Genomic DNA, 20,632 nt, shown 5'->3' with positions numbered 1-20,632 from the left:
TAAACAAAGGCAGTGAAGCGAAACATCAGTGAGCTAGGAAATAAGTAGGTCAAGCAGCTTTCAACCAGGAACTCAGAAGATGGTTTTAGAAAGCATAACATCTCCTAATTTCAATTTTCGATAGGGGAAAAAAACCTTTGCTTACCTGCAGGATTAGTGTAAGGCTTAGAACAGTGATGCCAACCTTGGCAACTCCAACATGTGGACATCAAGTCCCAGAATTCCCCAGTCAGCAAGAAGTCCACATGTCTTAAAGTTGCCAAGGTTGGACACCTATGGTTTAGAAAGAGATCCTTTGCGAAATACTTTATTTATTTTATAGGATGTGGGTTCAAAAGGAATGAAGCAACGCAGCAATTCAAATTAGAATACAATGCTTTGAGGGTGACATCCTATTAGATCAAATATAAAATGTTGTCTTTTCGTACCTGTGATTTGGCCTCTTCCATTCTCATTCACAGCTATACCAGCAGCAAGACCCTGGAATATATGGTTCCCACTGGAGCAAAAAGAAAGGAAGAAGAGCCAGTTTTTATAGGACATTCATGTACTTGCTGACAAGGTTTCCCAGTAGTTCTATATAGATCAAGAGATTCAATTGCAGCAATAGCAAAAAAAAAAAAAACCATAGCATTTTTTTTCTCCGACATGTTTGCTTGCTTGCTTTCTTATATTTTTTTCACAGTCTTCATCTACATTTACATTTTTCACAATTCCCCAGTGGTTTGGCTTCCATTGTGCATGGCTTACCATCCTAGCTTAGATCAAAGTTTATAATTTAGTGTTTAGTCTAAACAAAGCCCCTCTGGCTTGTTCAATCAACTATTATTAAAGCAATCCTATTACTAGTATATTACGATACTATCTCCTTTTTATACCAGTTCCTTTCTCTTCTTAGCCCTTTATATAGATCAGATTTTTAGGCAGGTCAAGCTGAATTAATTTTCTAGTGGAATGGTTGCAATTAAGGGGGGGGCAATAAAACAAGGAAGGCAAGCTCTTAAGCATGGAGGGAAAAGCCATGATGTCCAAATCTTCTTTTCGACTTTCTAAATGAATGGGTTCCCCCACCCCGTTTTGTACATTTTCAAAATAAGGATAACCTTGAAAACAATTATATTGAATACTTATTCCAAACTTTGGGGAGTCTGTCTCATAGCTACAAAATGCACTTCAATTCTTTAAAAGGGTCTCTAGGGACTGAACATTTTTTTAAAAGGAGGGCAGAGATTCAGGGGAATCATGTTGATCTATGGCTGATCCCTGCCATAAATAAACACTTGTTTTATTCTGAGGGTGCCATTTGGGGGGGGGTGTCATCTCTGGTGTCAGAAAGTATGGAGCTACACTTGTAGCCCCAGAGATGTGATTCTGGATAATACAGAATCTTTTTTTAATCCTTTCCATTCACACTTAACCATTTGCCATGTTGCCAATCAACACAAAGGCATCTTCATGATGATAGTCACAGTTACCTCAGGGTAAGGGGTCAAACTGATTTCCCAAGGAAAGAAGCAGGAGCCCACCCCATTGTGGAAACCATGATCAACTGCACTATCTTTCCATTTGTCTTTTAGAGTAATCTTCCATGTGAGAGAAATCAACAGATTTTAGGCTTCTGAGATCTTTTTTTCTGGGTGAGGATGCTAACCCAAGTTGACTGATGACAAAGAAGGACCAGTCTGCTGTAGCGGTTAAGATGCTGACCTAGAAACCAAGAGACTGTGAGTTCTAGTTCTGCCTTAGGCTATTGATATTTTGGGGGGGGGGGAGGCGGCAAAAGGAGTATTAGATAAGTTTGCTGTCTTATTTATAAAAAGAATAAATGTAGGATAAAAAACCCTAATAAATAATAAAAAGGCAATGAGCAACAGCACTATGTTCTGCCATCCTCACTTAATTTAAAAAATAATTTTAAAAAGAAATAGGAAAAAGGCCTGCATTAATGTTTAGCATTATCTAATAAACATCACTGGACGTTAAGGAAAATATTTGGGGAGTGCATAGCCATCTCTTCACATATTACTCCTTTCTCCCCTTCTAGTCCTACTCTTTGCAACTGATTGCCTCTTGAGTTTCACTTGAGGTCCAGTTTCCTGAGATGCAAAAAAGGCCTGTAAAATATTTATTATTAAAACGAAAGAATTTTTCAGTAGTAGTGCTGGGTGCAAGTTTTAATTAGGTTAATGCTGGGATTAGGCGATGTTTTTAAATTGATTGTGCTGTTAGTATTTTGCTTGTACTAAATATTTTATTTCATACCAAATAAAAGTATTACTACTGAAACCTATCCTTCTAATAATGAGAGTTTGCTGGGTAACCATTTGGACAATATCCACCCCTTGCACTTTCAAGGTACAAAATATGGTCCTAATCCCAAAAGATACCACAATGTGTTGTGTATGCAATTGTTCATTGGAGTTGATGCATTCTAATGGAAAACTTTATAAGAGTCCCAGCATTGCAGCACTAGAATCAAGACAATTAATTTCCCATTTTATAGGTTAGAAATATGGAGCCTAGAGATAAACAGTCTGTCATAGGAATTCTTGTTTTTGATTTGTAAACATTTCTGCAAATCACCCACAAATCTATCACTATAGGTAGTCTTCGACTTAGGACCATAATTGAGTCCCAAATTTCTGTTGCTAAGCAAGACAGTCATTAAGTGAGACTTGCCTCATTTTATGACTTTCCTGCCACAGTTGTTAAGTGAATCACTGCAGTTATTAAGTTAGTAACACAGTTGTTAAGTGAATCTGGTTTCCCCATTGACTTTGCTTGTCAGAAGGTCACAAAAGGTGATCACATGACCACAGGACACTGCAACCGTCATCAATATGAGTCAATTGCCAAGCAACTGAATCTTGATCATTTGACCATGGGGATGCTGCAACAGTTGTGTGAAAAAAGTCATATGTCCCTTTTTTCAGTGGCATTGTAACTTTGATCACTAAACGAACTGTGGTAAGTCGAGAACAACCTGAAGTTCCCAATCTACCTTCTATCTTCCCTGTGATTTCTGAATCAGCCTTTCTGAAGTCCGCTATTTTTGCAAAGCTTGTTAATTTTGCCTTTTCTTTAGTAGCATCCTTGCACTTTTAAGTTCCTTGCTAATGGTAAAGGGTGGAAGATATATAGGAATCTGATCTATCAGAGGATGCATCACTTTGTGCACTGTGAAGGCATAACATCCTGATTGCTGCTTTGGGCATAGTAAGCAAACAAGAAACCAGCTTCACCATCCTTTGCAATATTTATTTATTTTCAAAGTGATAAACAAGTCAATGCAGAAGGAGTTTTTGGAGTTATTTGGAAAGTTTTAACAGCCACACGAAAGTAATGTGCTTTCTTAACAAATTATAGTGTTAAAAGAAAAATGGTTGTACTATTTGGTGAGGACAGTTTGCTCTCTGTAGAAAGGACAAAATAACACTGCACGATGAGAAAAAGTACAAGCACTTTAAAAGTGAAAAAGCCACTTGGAAAAGCATGGATTCAAACAGGGTGAAAACTGCTAGAACCCAAATTAAGTGGAACATGCAATTCCAGGACTGGACTGGAATACATTTAATCAGACCTAAAAAATGAATCTGGAATGGAATATTTAGGTAGAGATCAAAGGAGAACTAATGATTCATGGCCTTTAGTTCACCAACACCATCTGAGACAAGTCTTGCATTAAGAGGCCAACACTGCCAGTCCAAAGAAGCTAACTTTGACACACTCAGTAGTTAAAAGCCAGAAAGAATCACATCCATTTTTTGCTATCTTCTAATTTGAAGCTTTAGTTATACATTTCATTATCTAAGCAAATTATAGCAAACGTGGTTCATCACAAGCACAACTCTATGAGGGAGGTTAAGCTGAGGGAAACAGTGACTAACCATCTTTTACTGAACCAATTACCACTAGATGGGTTCTCACAAAAATGGATGTGCAAAATTCAACCAATTCAGCAATCACCAAAAATTCTGGAATGTTTCATTTTTCCTCTGGGCTATTCTAAATCTCTCTAAACCTTTGTTGGATTTGTAGATTTCCAAAAATTGTCAAATGTCCACCCCCCATCCTCCTCATGGCAGACACTGTTCAACAAAAGAGGAATGGAATGTTTCAGAGAACTCTATATTCCAATTCTAAATCATGGAATTTTCCATATCTCTAAGTTAAGATCTAAACCAGCAAATCATATAATGGCTTAGCATGTAGTGTGAATGCAACTACAGATTGATCTGTAAAACATTTTGAATTTGAATTGTCTTCAATTTGAATCAAGATTGAGGCAGTAGCTTGGGGAGCAAAATTATTGATTACACATTTGGAACAGGCCAGTCTGATCATTTTGAGAATATTCTGAATTCAGGACACTTCTCATGTGATTGGAACAGTCAATATGAACTCAAATGGGATGTCTCACATTGAAGCAGTTCAAATCCAAAACATTTTGTATTTAGAAATATGAGACACAGACAGAACCTGGTTCCTAGTTTCACATTCTTAATTCTGATACTGTTCTCTCTCTCTCCCTCTCTCTCTCCCTCCCTCTCCTTGCTGTCAGAAAGGAACAAGGCTTTCTATATTGCTTTCCACATTTTGCTATAGCAAAATCAAAGCACAATTTCTATGTACTACTGAGGAAATGGAGGGCAGAATATGATCCGTGTATTGGAGGATGAGGAGCCAAAAGATACTCTGGGTATTTCTCTGATGCTTTGAATTAAAAATGAAATCTTTGAAACCTATCTGTAAAGGGTAAACAACAAAAGAAAACTTCCCAGTGCAATGTTCTTACATTTCTAAAAATGCCTCCCCATGAAAACCCATGCGTTTTGAATATTGTTAGGAACATGGATCCAAGTGAGAATCTTTTTAGTGCATATAAGTCACTGGGGAACAATTAGTGTAGCAATACTTTCTTAGGCACAACAGCTCCTTGTGGAAATAGACTAAATCATCAATGGGGCTGTCTCTTGTTTTGTTCAGACACAAATAGATATCTTCATTTCAACAGACTTCTGTGAATGTTTGGCTGTAGCTTTTGACACAATAACCAGAAAGGAAATTAAGCCTCCACTTTGAGCTACTGATTCCTTCATGCATGTTTTCTTTCAGGTGGATTGCCTATATCATTATCACTACCTTGGGCAGCTGCCTATTTAGAAATCATACTCATTTGACAAGTCTGATTCCCATTGGCTTTGGAGAAGTGTTGGATCTCAACTCTTATAGTTTTTTAAAGGTTTTTTAAGGTTTTCTACTTATCAAACTATTCTGGTGGGATAAGCCATTCTCAAACAAACACTTAAGCCTCACTTGCTTGCAGCTGCTGCTTGGATCATCTCCCATTTGAATTTGAAGTCTAGCACTCATATAAAAATGATACCACTCTCCACCCACACTGGGAGAAATCAAATCCATACAGTAATCTCAGGGTTGAAAGGGGCTTCACACAATGCTCCTGTTGTAAGTGAGGCAAAGAGGTGAGAGTCTTAACAGTTGAAAAGGCTTCTTGGATGCTTTCCATACAGCTTACATTGAAAGTGTACAACCCACAGTGATGGGCGAGGGGGGCAGGGAAGGGAGTAAATATTAATAAAGGAGAATATTTAATAGTAATTAAATATTTAATTAAGGAATATTTCATATTTAAAGTAGACCAAAAGACCCAATAACACCAGAAGAAAAAACAGGAGTGATCTGCATAAAATGTAAGGACTGAAACAACCACTATCTAGGACAAACAGGCAGAAGACTGCAGTGTGCATCCACAAAAACCAACTAGCAGTCAGAACATGATGAAAATTCTTTAATTTCACAACATATAGACAGCTTTAATCGTAGCTTCAATTGGGAAAAATTGTAACCATCCTAGACTAAGCCAAATCCAAAAACGCCAGGGAATTTCTAGAAGCCTGCCACTCTGACAAATTAGCCATCAATAGACACATACACATTAACAACATCTAGAGACTATGCATAAAGGACTATCACCCAGCCCAAAAAGGAACAAAAAGATCCAAGCACCTCTCCACCAGCAATCAGCATCTAGACCATAGATCATAGATGGCGAATCTTTTTTGCCTCGGGTGCCAAAAGAACGTTTACCTGCGCTATTGCATACCCTCGCATGCCCACCCCATAATATAATTATGCGTGCGTGACACACACACACACTTCTGCCCCGCGCATGCGCACATGGCTTTTTGGAGCCACAGGAGGGCGAAAACGGCCTCCCCTGCCCCTCCAGAGGCCAGAAACGGCCTGTTTTCTGACTTCCGGTGGGCCCAGTTGGTTCATATTTCGCCCCTTCAGGCTCCAGAGGCTTTTTAGGAGCCTGGGGAGGGCAACCTCCCCCCCAAGAGCAAAAAAACACCCAACGCACAAACTGGAAATTCGGGAACGGACTTCCGGTTTGTGTGTTAGGCTGTTTTTCTCCCTCCAGAGGCTTCAGAAGGCTTCCCTGGAGGCAGAAAATCAAGGCTGAAAATCAGCTGGCCAGCGCGCGCATGCGCGCTGGATGGAGCTGACTGGGCAATGCCTCACGTGCCTTCAGAAATGGCTCCGTGTGCCACCTGTGACACGCATGCCATAGGTTCACCAGCACGGACATAGATTAACTCCAAGGTTATCACCAGACCAACAATCAAGTAAATAATACCCCAATCAACAAACTGCCAAAGAAGCCAACTGCAAATAGCCCAATCAAAGAATCTATAAGACAACTCCCACCAACATTGACACAAGACCCTAGAATATAAACTGATACCAAACTGCACTTCTTACTAGTATTGATGTTGTTAACTAGTTTGGGTAATGAAATGTCTGCAAGAATACAAGCAAGCTCAGAAAGCACCAAGGATCCCTCATGGAGTAAATATTATTTTCTGTTGCTTGACAAGGGATCCCCTTACATTAGAAAAACTAATGGGGCGTAATGGAGAGGAAGGGTGGGTATAAGGTAGACTGAGGTGTGATTCAAAATATTGCAGAAGGACTTGAGAGATTTGACAAGAAATGGGACAGTTTATGGGGTGCTACAGTTAAAGAGGAGGGGGTTGGAGCCCCAGAGATCAAAGAAGAGAATGGAAACATAGAAAATAAAGATAAGATGTCAGATGAATGCATTAATGGACTAAATACGAGCGAAAGTGAAAAGAAGGGAAGCTGGAAAAGTGTTTTTGACAACTTGGAGCCTTTCTTTCAACTTCAAGATGCAGGAGGGAAAAAAAGAGTGAAAAAGATGGAACTAAGAAGACAAATATATCCAGAAACAAGTTTGATAACCAAAGCTAAGCCTACGTTAATAACAATTAAAGAGCAACGAAACTACATGAGAGATCCCTTAAGCTACAGAGTGCGGAGAGAAATCTTAAACTCTGAAAAGATTCTAATAAGTGAAATGACACAACTGCTGGCTAGAGAGAAAGGATTATTTTGCTACTGGAAAGACACTGGCTGATAACGCCAATTGATGATAAAAATCAGCTAATTTTTGATGGTTAATAAGTAAGGATTTTAGTATTTTGTAGATTCTTATAGATTATTATTGAATGTTTAGTTGCCAACATATAATATATCATTATATTAACAATGAAAGGATAACCTTAATTAGGATAAATAACCAGGCCACAAATTGCAACTGAGTTTTGGTGGTATGATAAAGCCTATTAATTTGTGTTTCAGACCTTGTTATGAAGCTATAAATAATTTGGATTAGAATAAGAGGTGATGTGACGTAAATAGCAAACAATTGTTTTCTTTTCTTTTCTTCTCTCTCCTTCTCCAATTACAATAATAAAAGGGAATGTTAATGCATATCTTGGGGTTTATCAACTAGACACCTTAATCTGGATTAAAAATGGCAAATAATTGTTTTTTTTTCTTTCTGTCTTTCAACTATAAAAACAAAAGGGAAGGTTAACATATACTTTAGTGATTATTAACTAGAAATGTCAAGTTCAGTTCAGTTCAGTTCAGTTTATTGTATTTGTATGCCGCCCTTTCCCCCCGAAGGGGGACTCAGGGCGGCTCACAACTCGAACCGGGGAAGGGGGATACAGACAAAAATTTAAAAAACAAAAATAACAATATATAATTTAAAACTCACAACAGTCATACCATTCGAGACGGGGGCAACAGCTCTTTAGCCCCAGGCCTGTCGGAACAGCCAAGTTTTGAGGGCTTTGCGGTCAAGATTTTTCCTTTTCCCTTTAGATTGTCTTAGACTTTAAATGGTCATTTTGTTAACACATATTAATAGATTGTTGTTCAGAGATTGTTGCTTTTTGCGTTTGTGGAGAGAAGAGGAGAGAAAAATGCCAGCAGGTGGCTGTGTCTTTGAATCTTAATTAAATGAAAATTGTGGTATGGTGATAGTAGAATATATAAATTTTTAACATATACAATTTAAATTGAATGGAATATATGTGATTGTGGACAGAATGCACGAAATGTACTTGTGAAACCAGATTGTCCAGGTCACCATTTAAATCCTAAATTATACTTTCTAAAATCAACCATCATGCTAAGTCAAAACTAAACACAGATCAAAAGAATATGTGTGTCAGTTCTGAAGCCATTTGGGGAGCATCTTCAGGGTTGCCACAGCAAGGGAAAAGTGAGAGGGGAGGTAGAGATAGCCGGAGGATGTGTAGCCAAAATAGCATTCTTTTCCGTGGGAGACAAGGACGCTCTACCAGGTGTTGGAAGAGCCTCAACCAAATCCAGCCGAAGTTGGAACTGCAACCTGATTGGACCATGTGATGGACATATAACCTGGGGGGCAAGAACTTTGGGTTTAGATTTGGGTGGGGAAAACCCTGGGTCCTTCAGAGTCAGGTTTCCACCAGCTGTGCCAATATGACACAGCTGGTGCTTTGAGGAAACGCTAGGCCTCAGAGTTTTGATTGCTCTGGGGTTATTACTAGGAACCCTGACAATGGGAACTGATGTGTGGAAGATATATACATTAGGCTCAACTCAGTTTCCATACTTAAATACAAATTAAGAGATCTCAAAGTTCTTTTTAGTTAAAAAAAACCCACTTATTTTTAATTAGGTTATGGTTCTGGAACACATAACTCTAATAAGACACAATGCAACTCTTGGAAATCTAAAGGGCTTACAAAAAGGTTGGCTGGGGATAATGGGAGTTGTTATCCAAAAGAAGAGGGGGCTGCCAGGTGGAGAAGGCTGTTGTTCAGGACAAAGGTGTTTGAAAAATTGAGGGAGCACACTACTGTCAGGCATGAAGGAGCACACTTTCCTGGCTTTGCTTAGGAACAATAAGCCACCTCTCTGGAAGCTCACCCACCATGTTTCAAAATGTCTCACTGAGGACTTTTTATTATGCTTATGTAGGATTTCTAAGCACTTTTAATGAAAGCCACTCTCTCAAAGCATCATGCAATTATCAAATGCCAAAGTGCTTCCTTGGAGCTGTTAGAAAAGGCAACACCTTTTCTGTCTGCTCTTTAACAGGCGAAAGAGCCATTTTCTCAATAAAGGGACACCCAAAGATAGCAAAAAATAATAATAATAATGCTGAAACTCATATACAGTACTTACCTTACCAGAGGATTTCCATTATAAAGAATGTAAATGCCAGCCTCCTTATTTCCATAGATTTGATTGCTACGGATGATGCCTTTTCCGTTGCCAAGGGCAACGATGCCAGAGCGAAGGCCACTGTGGATTCTATTACACTGCCACATTGTTTTATGCATGGCAGGGAGAAAAAAGAATAAAAGGAGAAGACAAGAGTGAGGGATGTCTATCATGCTAAATCAAGAACTTCAACATGCTTTCAGATCAAGACAGCCAGATCCTTAAATGCTAGAAGCTATTCATTTCAGAAAAATGTGTGTCCACTTCCAGATCTTACTGAAGTAGGCCTGATATTTTAGTAGTCAGTAAACTATTTAATAGCAACTGAATGAAAAAAAAATGAACATCCTGGTCAACATGTCTCAATTGTTGTTGTTGTTAGTTGCAAAGTCGTGTCCGACCCATCGAGACCCCATGGACAATGTTCATCCAGGCCTTCCTGTCCTTTACCATCCTCTGGAATCCATTTAAGCTCACACGGACTGCTTCGGTGACTCCATCCAGCTACCACATTCTCTGTGGTCCCCTTCTTCTTTTGCCCTCAATCTTTCCCAGCATGAGGCTCTTCTCCAGCAAGTCCTTCCTTCTCATTAGGTGGCCAAAGTATTTGAGTTTCATCTTCAGGATCTGACCTTCTAAAGAGCAGTCAGGGTTGATCTCATCTAGAACTGATCGGTTGGATTGCCTTGCAGTCCAAGGGACTCACAGGAGTCTTCTCCAGCACCATAGTTCAAAGGCCTCAATTATTTGGCGCTCTGCCTTTCTTATGGTCCAACTTTCACAGTCATGCATTGCAACTGGGAAAACCATAGCCTTGACTACACGCACTTTTGTTGGCAGGGTGATGTCTCAATATTCTCAGCTATTACCCAATTAATTAGAACATATGTCTTGCCTGTCATTTGTCATTCTCTGTCTCCACCTCAGCTATTACTCTGCTCACAGATCATACAGTTCAGCAATCTCTAAATCAGGGACTCTCACAGAAGTGAGAAGCTCTCTGCTGCTTCCCAGTTTCTCCACTATGTTTTTAACTACACCTTCACAGCAGATATCAGCAAATGATCATATTTTATCTTAATTAGTGAAAAGTGTCTCCTGCTGTTTTTTGCAGGCACATGAGCAAGCCCAGCAAGTGTTCATTCCTGATCAGTTGTTAATCAACCTCCAGAAGAGAACTTACATTTACAAAGGACAAAATCAGATAGCTACTTCAAAATTTAAGAATGCATGGTAATGGAGGCTAAAATAGTAAATGTAAGCAGAGTTATTAAACAGCTTGGGGTCTGCTAAATTAAGAAGAATCAGAAGATTGAGTAACAATAGCAATAGCACTTAGACATATACCGTTTTATAGTGCTTTAGAGCCTCTCTCAGCCGTTTTATAGAGTCAGCATACTGCCTCTAACAGTCTGGGTCCTTATTTTACCCACCTCAGAAGGATGGAAGACTGAGTCAACCTTGAGCCTGGTGAGATTTGAACTGCCAAATGGCAGGCAGCCAGTAGTCAGCAGAAGTGGCCTGTGGTACTGCACTCTAACCAATGTGCCACCAAGACTCACGGAGTAGTTAGGCATTAAATCATAATTTCTTGCACATGCTCAAGACATAAAAGCATATGTCCAATCAAATCATTAATTATTGTATGCAAAATATTTGTTTCAAGTTTCAAAGGCTCTGTCCTGGGTTCAAAACAGCCGATCCCACTATTCCATTTCAAGCTTCACCTGCTCTAAGCACAAAATATTATCAGGATGTTTAGAACAATGTTGGAATATTTAACTAAAAAATACCTGAGGAGTTGAAGTTTGGAATATTTTATATCTCTTTGGCCCTTAAATATCAGGTGCATTATATCTGATCCAGTGGTGAAATTCTTTTTTTTTTTTTTTACTACCGGTTCTGTAGGCGTGGTTTGGTGGGCATGGCAGGACAAGGATACTGCAATATCTCCATTCCCACCCCACTATTGGGGAAGAATATTGCAAAATCTCCATTCCTACCCCACTTTGGGGCCAGCCAGAGGTGGTATTTGCCAGTTCTTCGAACTACTCAAAATTTCTGCTACTGGTTCTCCAGAACCTGTCAAAACCTTCTGAATTTCACCCGTGATCTGATCCCATTATCACATGCTGCTTTTATGTTGAGTAGATCTTGAACTGATGATTCGGGGCAGCATTTCTCAATCTTTGTTCATCCATGGCCACCCTTTCTGACCCTGATTTTCTCTTGTGGGCTCCATTACTTGATATGGACATGCGACAACAACTCTGGGTCTTGTGGAATTAACAAAACTGTATTTGCAGCATAGTACATTTTGCTTTTCTGTGTCTCTCTTAGCATGTATCACGGCCCCACTGCATGTTTTTCACTTGTGGCCGCAAAATATCTTAAGGCCTCTAGGATGCTGAACGGCCCCTGGCTGAACTGATCTAGCAGACAGCTCAGGTTGTGAGAATCCTCATGAAATCAAAATACAATTTATAACACTCATATAAATGTCTCCTCCCTAAAACGAGGCTGGCTGCTAGAAATACAACAAAGTCTATCTGTTTGCCTCGATCTACAATCCATGATTCACCTATCCACAGTACAGGAAAGAACTCCTCACTGTTTAATGGATTGTATTGTATTGTAGATTAGATTAGCTGCATATTTGACATCTATTCATCATAACACCCACTTATAGTCATCTCAATACTGTATTTTACATTAGGAGTGTTTTAAGATGCTGCACTATCTATATTCTATAAGCTTAGTATTTTAGCACCAGAAGGCTCAACTGCAATGCTGAATGAATCATTTTCAGATAGGACAAAAGCTGTCAACCAAAAACTATCACCTATGCTGCAGCCAAAGAATGCATGAAAGAAGTGAAAGGTTGAGAATATGAACTGTCAATTTCCTTTGCCTCTTCATTCCTCCTCACACAGGCCCTTTTTCCCCTAACAGGGATCCCAAGCAGAGAAATAGCAGATGTGGAGATCTATAGCAGGAGATTTATCTGCTTCTTATTCTCTATCCAAATATCCAATGCCCAGTCAAATTTAAAAAAAAAAACACCATCAATACCAGGATTAAAGGGTTAGCTCCCTTCCGAATGTCCACTCCTGCTTCACAATTGGAATGGATGTTATTGTCTGCAATCAAGCCACCTGCACCAAGACGCAGAAATATCCCTGAGGTCTTGCAGTGGTGAATGTCATTCTTGAGCATAATGATCTGAAAGAGGGAAAGACAATGAATTAGATTTATTCATCAAAAAGATTGCAGGCAGGCCAAACAAACAGTGCAGGAATATTAACTTTGGAGTTAATATACAGTCAGTACCAAAATATGGTCATCTCTGCAGTTACTCTGACAGGGTCTGACATTTGCCACTAAGTGCCTTTCAGGCAGGCGGCTTTCTCACTATATACAGGTGAAATTCAAAAAATTAGAATATCATGCAAAAGTTCATTTATTTCAGTGTGGGCAGCTGGGAAATGAAGTCAGCATCCACATAAATCTCATCTTAATGAAGCACAGTGGTCCAAAGTCCTGATGCTCAGTGGTCCGAAGTCCTCTTTTCTGATGAGAGCAACTTTTGCATCTCATTTGGAAACCAAGGACCCAGTGTATGGAGGAAGAATGGAGAGGCCAATCAAGCACAGTAATCCACGGTCATTGAACCAGGTTTTGGTGCTTTTGGCAAAAGTTGCTCTCATCAGAAAAGAGGACTTTGGATCACTGAGCAACAGGACTTTGGACCACTGTGCTTCATTAAGACCAGGGTCAACGCAGCCATCTACCAGGAGATTTTGGAGCACTTCATGCTTCCTTCCGCAGACGAGCTTTATGGGGATGCTGACTTCATTTTCTAGCTGCCCACACTGCCAAAAGCACCAAAACCTGGTTCAATGACTGTGGGATTACTGTGCTTGATTGGCCAGCAAACTCGCCTGACCTGAACCCCATAGAGAATTTATGGGGCATTGCCAAGAGAAAGATGAGAGACATGAGACCGAACAATGCAGAAGAGCTGAAGGCCGCTATTGAAGCATCCTGGTCTTCCATAACCACCTCAGCAGTGCCACAGGCTGATAGCTTTCATGCCACGCCACATTGAGGCAGTAATTGCTACAAAAGGGGCCCAAACCAAGTACTGAGTACATATGCATGATTATACTTTTCAGAGGTCCAATATTGTTCTATGTACAATCCTTGTTTTATTGATTGCATGTAATATTCTACTTTTCTGAGATGGTGGATTTAGGATTTTCATGAGCTGTACGCCATAATCATCATAATTATGACTAATCACGGCTTGAACTATCTTGCTTTGCATGTAATGAGTCTTATCTCATATATTAGTTTCACCTTTTAAGTTGCGTTACTGAAATAAATGAACTTTTGCACAATATTCTAATTTTTTGAGTTTCACCTGTGTACTATAGGATTTCCCAACCTTGCAATTTTAAGATGTGTGGACTTCCAACTCCCAGAATTCTCCAACCAGCTTTCTAAAAATCATTTTCTGAATTCCTGGGATGAAAGCTGCTTGACCTACTTATTTCCCAGCTCACAGGTGCTTCACTTCACTGTCATTATTTCGAACAAAAACATTCTTCCTGAATGAGACTACTCATTTTGCTCTGGCATTCAAGTTATTTGGCCAATTCTAGACCTGAGAGGAGATCTCACTGGCTGAATCTTGTGCTTTATAAGCACCCAATTCGAGAACTTGACAAACAGCTTGCATTTATGATTGGTTACAGCATCCTGCAGTGATGTGATTCTAATCTGCAATTTTTTTTAACCTATTTCTGGCAAAAAAAATACCCATCGGGAAAGCTGGATTTGCTTAACAACAGTGTGGTTTCTTACCAGCCACCATAAAAATTGTCGCAAAATCTAAATGACTTAATACTAAATGGAAATCCCAATCCCAATTGTGGTCATAAGAGGAGGACAACCCGTATACAATATAAAAGGTAAAGGTTCCCCTGGCACATATGTGCTAGTCATTCCCGACTCTAGAGGGAGGTGCTCATCTCCGTTTCAAAGCCACTGTCTGAAGACGCCTCCGTGGTCATGTGGCCGGTATGACTAAACACCGAAGGCGCACGGTAGGCTGTTATCTTCCCACCAAAGGTGGTTCTTATTTTTCTACTTGCATTTTTATATGCTTTCGAACTGCTAGGCTGGCAGAAGCAATGGGAGCTTATTCTGTTACGTGGCGCTAGGGGTTTGAACCGCTGAACTGCCGACCTTTCTGATCGACAAGCTCAGTCTTAGCCAATGCGCCACTGCGTCCCCTATTTCAATATACAGGCCTCATTTATTTATTTATTTATTTTATTTATATGGTCTAAACCTGATGTACTTGATTCCATAATAATTTTTTTTAGGAAAATTAGTGAAAAATAAATTTTGCCTTAGAAAATACTTAAAACAGAAATTGCTGTTTATGTAACACCCAAGAAAAGTCATAGCCCAAGAAATTGTGATGATCTCCTTCAAAAGCATACTTGTGTCCCATAATAGATAAATTAATGGTTTTGCTAAAATAGAAACATGTTAAGAAGAGGTTTTGAAACTTTACAATTCCCTAAAATGAATTGCCATGGAATGCAATGCAATATAATATAATTGCTATGGAATACAATTAAATAACAAATAGAGGTAGTCCCCAACTTACAGTAGTTCACTTAGTGACTGTTCAAAGTCACGACATGGAAAAAAACAGACATATGTTTTTTACCCGACTGCTGCACCATCCCCATAGTCATGTGATCAAAATTCAGAAGCTTGGCAAGTGGCTCATATTTATGACGCTTGCAGTGCCCCAGGTTCATGTGATCACCTTTGCGACCTTCTGACAAGGAAAGTCAATGGGGAAGCCAGATTCACTTAACAACCATGTCTCTAACTGAACAACTTCAGTAAACAGCTGTGGCAAGAAATGTCATAAAATGGGGCATAATTCACTTAACAAATGACACAACAGAAAATTTGCGTCTCAATTGTGGCCACAAGTCAAAGACTACTTGTAATAAAACGGCTGGGACTGGTGATTTGTTTTGGCAGGCAATTAGGGGTAGTCATCTTTCAAAACCTCCACCAAATTTTGCTCCAGGCTTCACTCTACTCTGGTTAAAACAAGAGTGAGATTTGATAGCATTCCTGATTTCCCTGCAGAAATTTGATCAGCTTTTAAAATCTTCAACTTCCATAAGTTGCTTATAACACATCAGGAGGAGCAATTCCCCCTCCCTTCCATTTTGAAAGTCTCTGCATTATGAGATGTTTTCGCGTATGGAGGATAGCTTCCCAAATGACACATGGTATTTGGCTTCAATTCTGACAAATAAGGGCATCGGGAGTCATTAAATGAACCCAGGGCAAAATGTTTACCTGCTGTATGTCACCTAGAAGGCTGAGTGGAAGGCAATACAGTCACACATGCAGGAAAATGGTAGGCATCCTTACTTGTAGTGGACACTTAGTATTTTATTTGCTGGGACAATTTTATTTGACAAAGAACTTATGGGTTAGAGCTAACTGACTTACAAAACAAGAGGATGCTGAAAGCAAATACATGAGATTTAATTTACTCTCAGCTATAAAAAAAAAATTAAATCCGGGCATTGGTTTATTTGAGCAAATAAGTGGTTTAAATACGCATGCATGTAATTCTTTTCCAGTCCAATAAACCTTTAAACTCTTGCCTGACAAGCGTAAAGAAACAAATCTACAAATTGCAATATTCTTGCCACAGCGAGCAGCGCATATCAAAGCTGATAATGAAATTACAGTCGCCTTTATTTGCTCATTTAAAAAGATGGCTCGCCTCCCCTTCCAATCGGTTAATTAAAATGCAGGAAGAAAAGACAAGCGGCTGTGCTCCTCTCCCTATTAGTCACTCACTGCTAACCTGGCAGAGAGGTCAAGCTCTGATTAGAATATTAAGCTGGCAATCCAGCATATTAACAGAAAATACTGCCCTTATCCTAGCAAAGTAATAGACTGACAGGTGTTTACAGCTATCTTAACTTTGTGATGGATCAGCTTTGGAAGCTTACAGAGGTTGTCTTCTCAATTCACTCTATTGGATCTCACAGTCACTGGCCTGGGAATGTGGGCATTCATCCAGTTTTCTCCTAATGCCTTCTTTTTACATGTGCTGGGCAGGAATTCCCATGAGTCTTTATCTAGCACACTGAGTAGCTATGGATGGTTGGTCTAGATGAGGGGCGTCAAACTCGATTTCATTGAGTGCCGCATCAGGGTTGTATTTGATCTTGGGGGGGCGGGACAGGGGGCAGGGGGCATGGCCTTGTCGATGTCACTCATGTCGGGGGCGCCTGTGGCAGCCTGAGCACTCTGCCAGCGAAAACAGGCTCCCGAGCTCTGTTTCTAGCTGTGAAAGGCTCCGGCAACCTTCTGCCAGCAAAAACAGAGCTCGGGAGGGCCACACGCAGCCCTCCTGAGCTCTGTTTTCGCTGGCAAAGGGTTGCAGGAGGCTGTTTTCGCTGGCAGAGTCACTGCGGGGTGGTCTCTCACAGTTTCCAGGGCCAGATCTTAGCCTCCTCTTGGGCCGGATCTGGCCCCCGGGCTTTGAGTTTGACACGCCTGGTCTAGATTGTCTACTGGTTACTAATTTACATGCGCAGGGGGCACGGTGTGGGGGTGCATTAAATTATGGGGTGGGCACGTGAGCGCACATGATAGGCAGGAAAACTAAAATGTACAGAACAAAAACAATGACTACAACTTATAAACAACTTTTGCCTAAACTTCATTATTATAATACATAAAAATAAAACAAAATAACAAAATGAAATAAAATAAAATAGTTCTTTTGGAAGACCAAGTAATTGTTAAATTCAATCAATCAAATTCAACCAACTCAACACCTTCAAGATTCTTTTGATGTAGGAGAAAGAGTAGCATAATCTGGGGGCGGAGTTAAAAGAGCAATCAGCCTAGAATCCTTACATCGCCATGAGCAGAATAAGTCTAATCCCACTTGAATTCTGTCGAAACCTATCTAACTTCAAGCAGATGCTAACTGTTAGTTGAGAAGATGACTGTGCATAGGCTATGTAGCAATATATAAATAAATTTTTAATTGGACTTTCACATGTAGACCTGGTCTTCTGGGCCTGACAATTAAATCACCTAACTGAAAAACTCTTATGGACCTTTTGCTGAAATTAGAAAAAAAATGGAACTGGTGATTTATAGGTTTCCTGATTAAAAAGGTTTGATTATGAGAAGAGAACAATGATGCAATTTCAATAACGGAGGAGAGAAAATAAGTCTGCAACCATAATAAAGAAGATCAGAAGTTACTTTTTAATATATCTTTCTCCCTTTTTTCTATTTTTTTCACCCTTTTCTTACTTTTTCACTTTATGTTACTCTTCTTTCTTTTCTTTAATCTTATATTATGTTATATTTATCTCTGAATTTTTAAAATACATTTTTTAAATGTTTCACTTTGAGAGAGAGAGAGGGGGGGGACTGTTGAATCACTAAATATGTAAAACAAATCCACCGCCTTCACTGAGAAGTAAATTTGAACATGATGAGCATAGACATGGAACAAAAAACCATCGTCAAGCAGCCGTTTTCTGAGACTGCCCAAGCAAAGCAAAAGAAAGTTTCCACTTTGCTGTGCTTTAAATGAAATGGAAGCCCGTGGCTAATGGGATGAAAAGCCCAGGGCTATGCACGGAGGCACAGAGCTCTTTTGCCAATCATGCACGGCTACTTCTCCTTCAAGTCTTTTGCTCCTTAGCGAGTCTGCAATGCCTGACTTATAGCAGAAGACATGAAATTCATCCTTGCATCAAATGGGCAGGTATTTTAAAAATGTAAATGGTACCTGCTGGGACAGTCTGATAATGGCACCAGCAGGAGGCTTCCTTTCAATGCAAATGTCGGTTTTGAAGGAGAAAGTTTTTCTCTAGATTGCAGGAGGAAGCTTAAATTAGCTCCCCACATCTGTTCAGATCTTCTTTATTGTCAGCCCCCTCCCCCTGGTACAATCTGCATTTGAAGAAGGAAAAAAACCCCAGCAAGCTAGCTGTGAAGACACATTTGCCTTCATGCCCCGTTTAACTTTTGCCAATATATCATAAGGATTCAGGCTCAGATACAATTCAAAGGATATTGCATATTCTCTCATTTCAGGTTCCCAGTTTCATCATTTTGGAACAGTGAACCTTCTCACTGTTTGCCATTTCAAGGGACAAGACCCAGATGTAAAACAGGGCTGGGAGGAAATGCACTGGATGAGAAGACTCCTAACTTTTTAAGCAGTTCCAAGACACAAGATATTTCAGCAGATGGATGTTTTCGGACAGGAGTCTGAAAAAATTGAATATTTTGTTTCTTGATCTAAAAAAATGAATATTTTGTTTCTTGATCTAAAAAAAATGTATATATTTTTTCTTGATTGGTCATTCTATCCTGATCACTCAAAATTTAAATTTTGATTCAGCTAAATGATACCTTTAAGGCACTGGACAAAGAGCAGAAGGATTGTAAGTTGAAGTCCTATCTTAGGCATGGAAGCTAACTGAGTGACATTGGGACAGTCACTCTCAGTCCTGAGAAGAAGGAAGCAAGAGGAAAAAATCTACTCCTGGAAACGTTGTCCAAAAATACTATATGAATTGATCCATGTAGTCACCTGGAATCAAGATGGGCTCAAAGGAAACAGCAAAAAATGTCATCTTAAGGCCGAATTCTTGCATTGCATGAAGCCAATGGTTTACTTAATCTTGGTCAGTGACAACCAGAAAACATGTACATTAAACCAGAAACTCTGAATTACAAAAGGTCGGTATTGGGTTTGTAGAAAAAGCCATCCAACCCAAACAAATTACATTATGATTTAACACATGTGGGACTACTGTACCTTACTACACAAGAACAGCCCCACTTCTGTCAGCAAAGGTGCTTCTCTGTGCTTGCTAATTCCAATAATACTGTTGGTCTATCAAAGATATGGAAAGAACATCTCCATCACTCCTTGCACTGCAGCTTCAGAGCAAGCTTATAGTTCATTTCTATAATATATTTAAGAATCCAAGGTGATCCAGTCACCACTGAACTAACTAACTAACTAACTAACTACCCTCCCCCCTCCCTCAGTGGATTTGATTTAAATCAAGTCGATTTAAATATGATTTAAATCACTAATAAAAAGGGTTGATTTAAATCAACTCGATTTAAATCATAATTTTTAAAGAGCAACTGTCATCTATGTCCCACAGCAGCTCCTCCTCTGACCTGCTGTTGACTCAATGACAGTCCCAATATTGCAGAATATACAGCCTTATGCTACATAACTAAGCTCCAATTCATGCTGAATAAACTAAATTATGAATGTATCTTAAACAGAAAACTATCTTTAGATAGATTTTTACTCCAAAAGAATTTTATTGAAATAAATTTGATAAAAATAAAAAAATCCGATTTAAAATTTAAAAATCTGATTTTTTAAAAAATTGAGTTTTATCCACCCTGTTCCCTCCCTCCCTCTCTCTTACCCTGGGCAGTTTGGAACAATACAAAACAGCATAGAGTGAAATATGCCTAGGAAAAGCAAAACAAAATTAGCTTTTTAGCATAAACATTCCCACAATGAGCCTGTCATCCATTCTAGCTTAGGTCTGGAGAAAAGTCCAATTTCAAGGGCCCAGTTAAATAAGGTCAGGGTAGAGGAGATCCAGATCTCTGGAAGGATGCCATTCCAGAGAAGAGGGGTTGTGACAGGCGCTCTCTCTCTATCAGAAAGCCAGATGAGTCAGAAATTAGATGCCCAGATATCAGACGTTTCCCACCTCCCCTTTGCAGCTATCTTTCCTTTGGTTTCCCGGCAATAAAGTCAGAATCAGAAGCAACAACATGAAGTATTTTAAGAATGAATGGGGGGAGTGAGTTTCTCACAGATGCTCTTTCTAAGTCTTGTAAATACTGTGAATTAACTACGAATCAAGGTGAACGGGAGTCCATGGGACCTGATATA

The 20,632-nt window shown here is 39.5% G+C and overlaps 1 protein-coding gene across 1 annotated transcript in view; it reads right to left on the bottom strand.

The window, feature by feature from the left end:
* The window catches only part of FBXO10 (F-box protein 10), a 52,028-nt gene that overhangs the window by 14,781 nt on the left and 16,615 nt on the right, over nucleotides 1-20,632 (bottom strand). The window contains exons 4-6 of the mRNA XM_032214326.1: nucleotides 12,682-12,831; nucleotides 9,571-9,707; nucleotides 429-499 (exon numbers count right to left, since the gene is read on the bottom strand). Of these exons, the coding sequence (XP_032070217.1) occupies nucleotides 429-499; nucleotides 9,571-9,707; nucleotides 12,682-12,831 (358 nt within the window). The remainder of the gene's footprint in view (nucleotides 1-428; nucleotides 500-9,570; nucleotides 9,708-12,681; nucleotides 12,832-20,632) is intronic.

The sequence above is a fragment of the Thamnophis elegans genome, chromosome 3 (genome assembly GCF_009769535.1).
Source record: "Thamnophis elegans isolate rThaEle1 chromosome 3, rThaEle1.pri, whole genome shotgun sequence".
NCBI lineage: Eukaryota > Metazoa > Chordata > Lepidosauria > Squamata > Colubridae > Thamnophis > Thamnophis elegans.
This window is presented reverse-complemented; position numbering and strand designations above follow the sequence as displayed.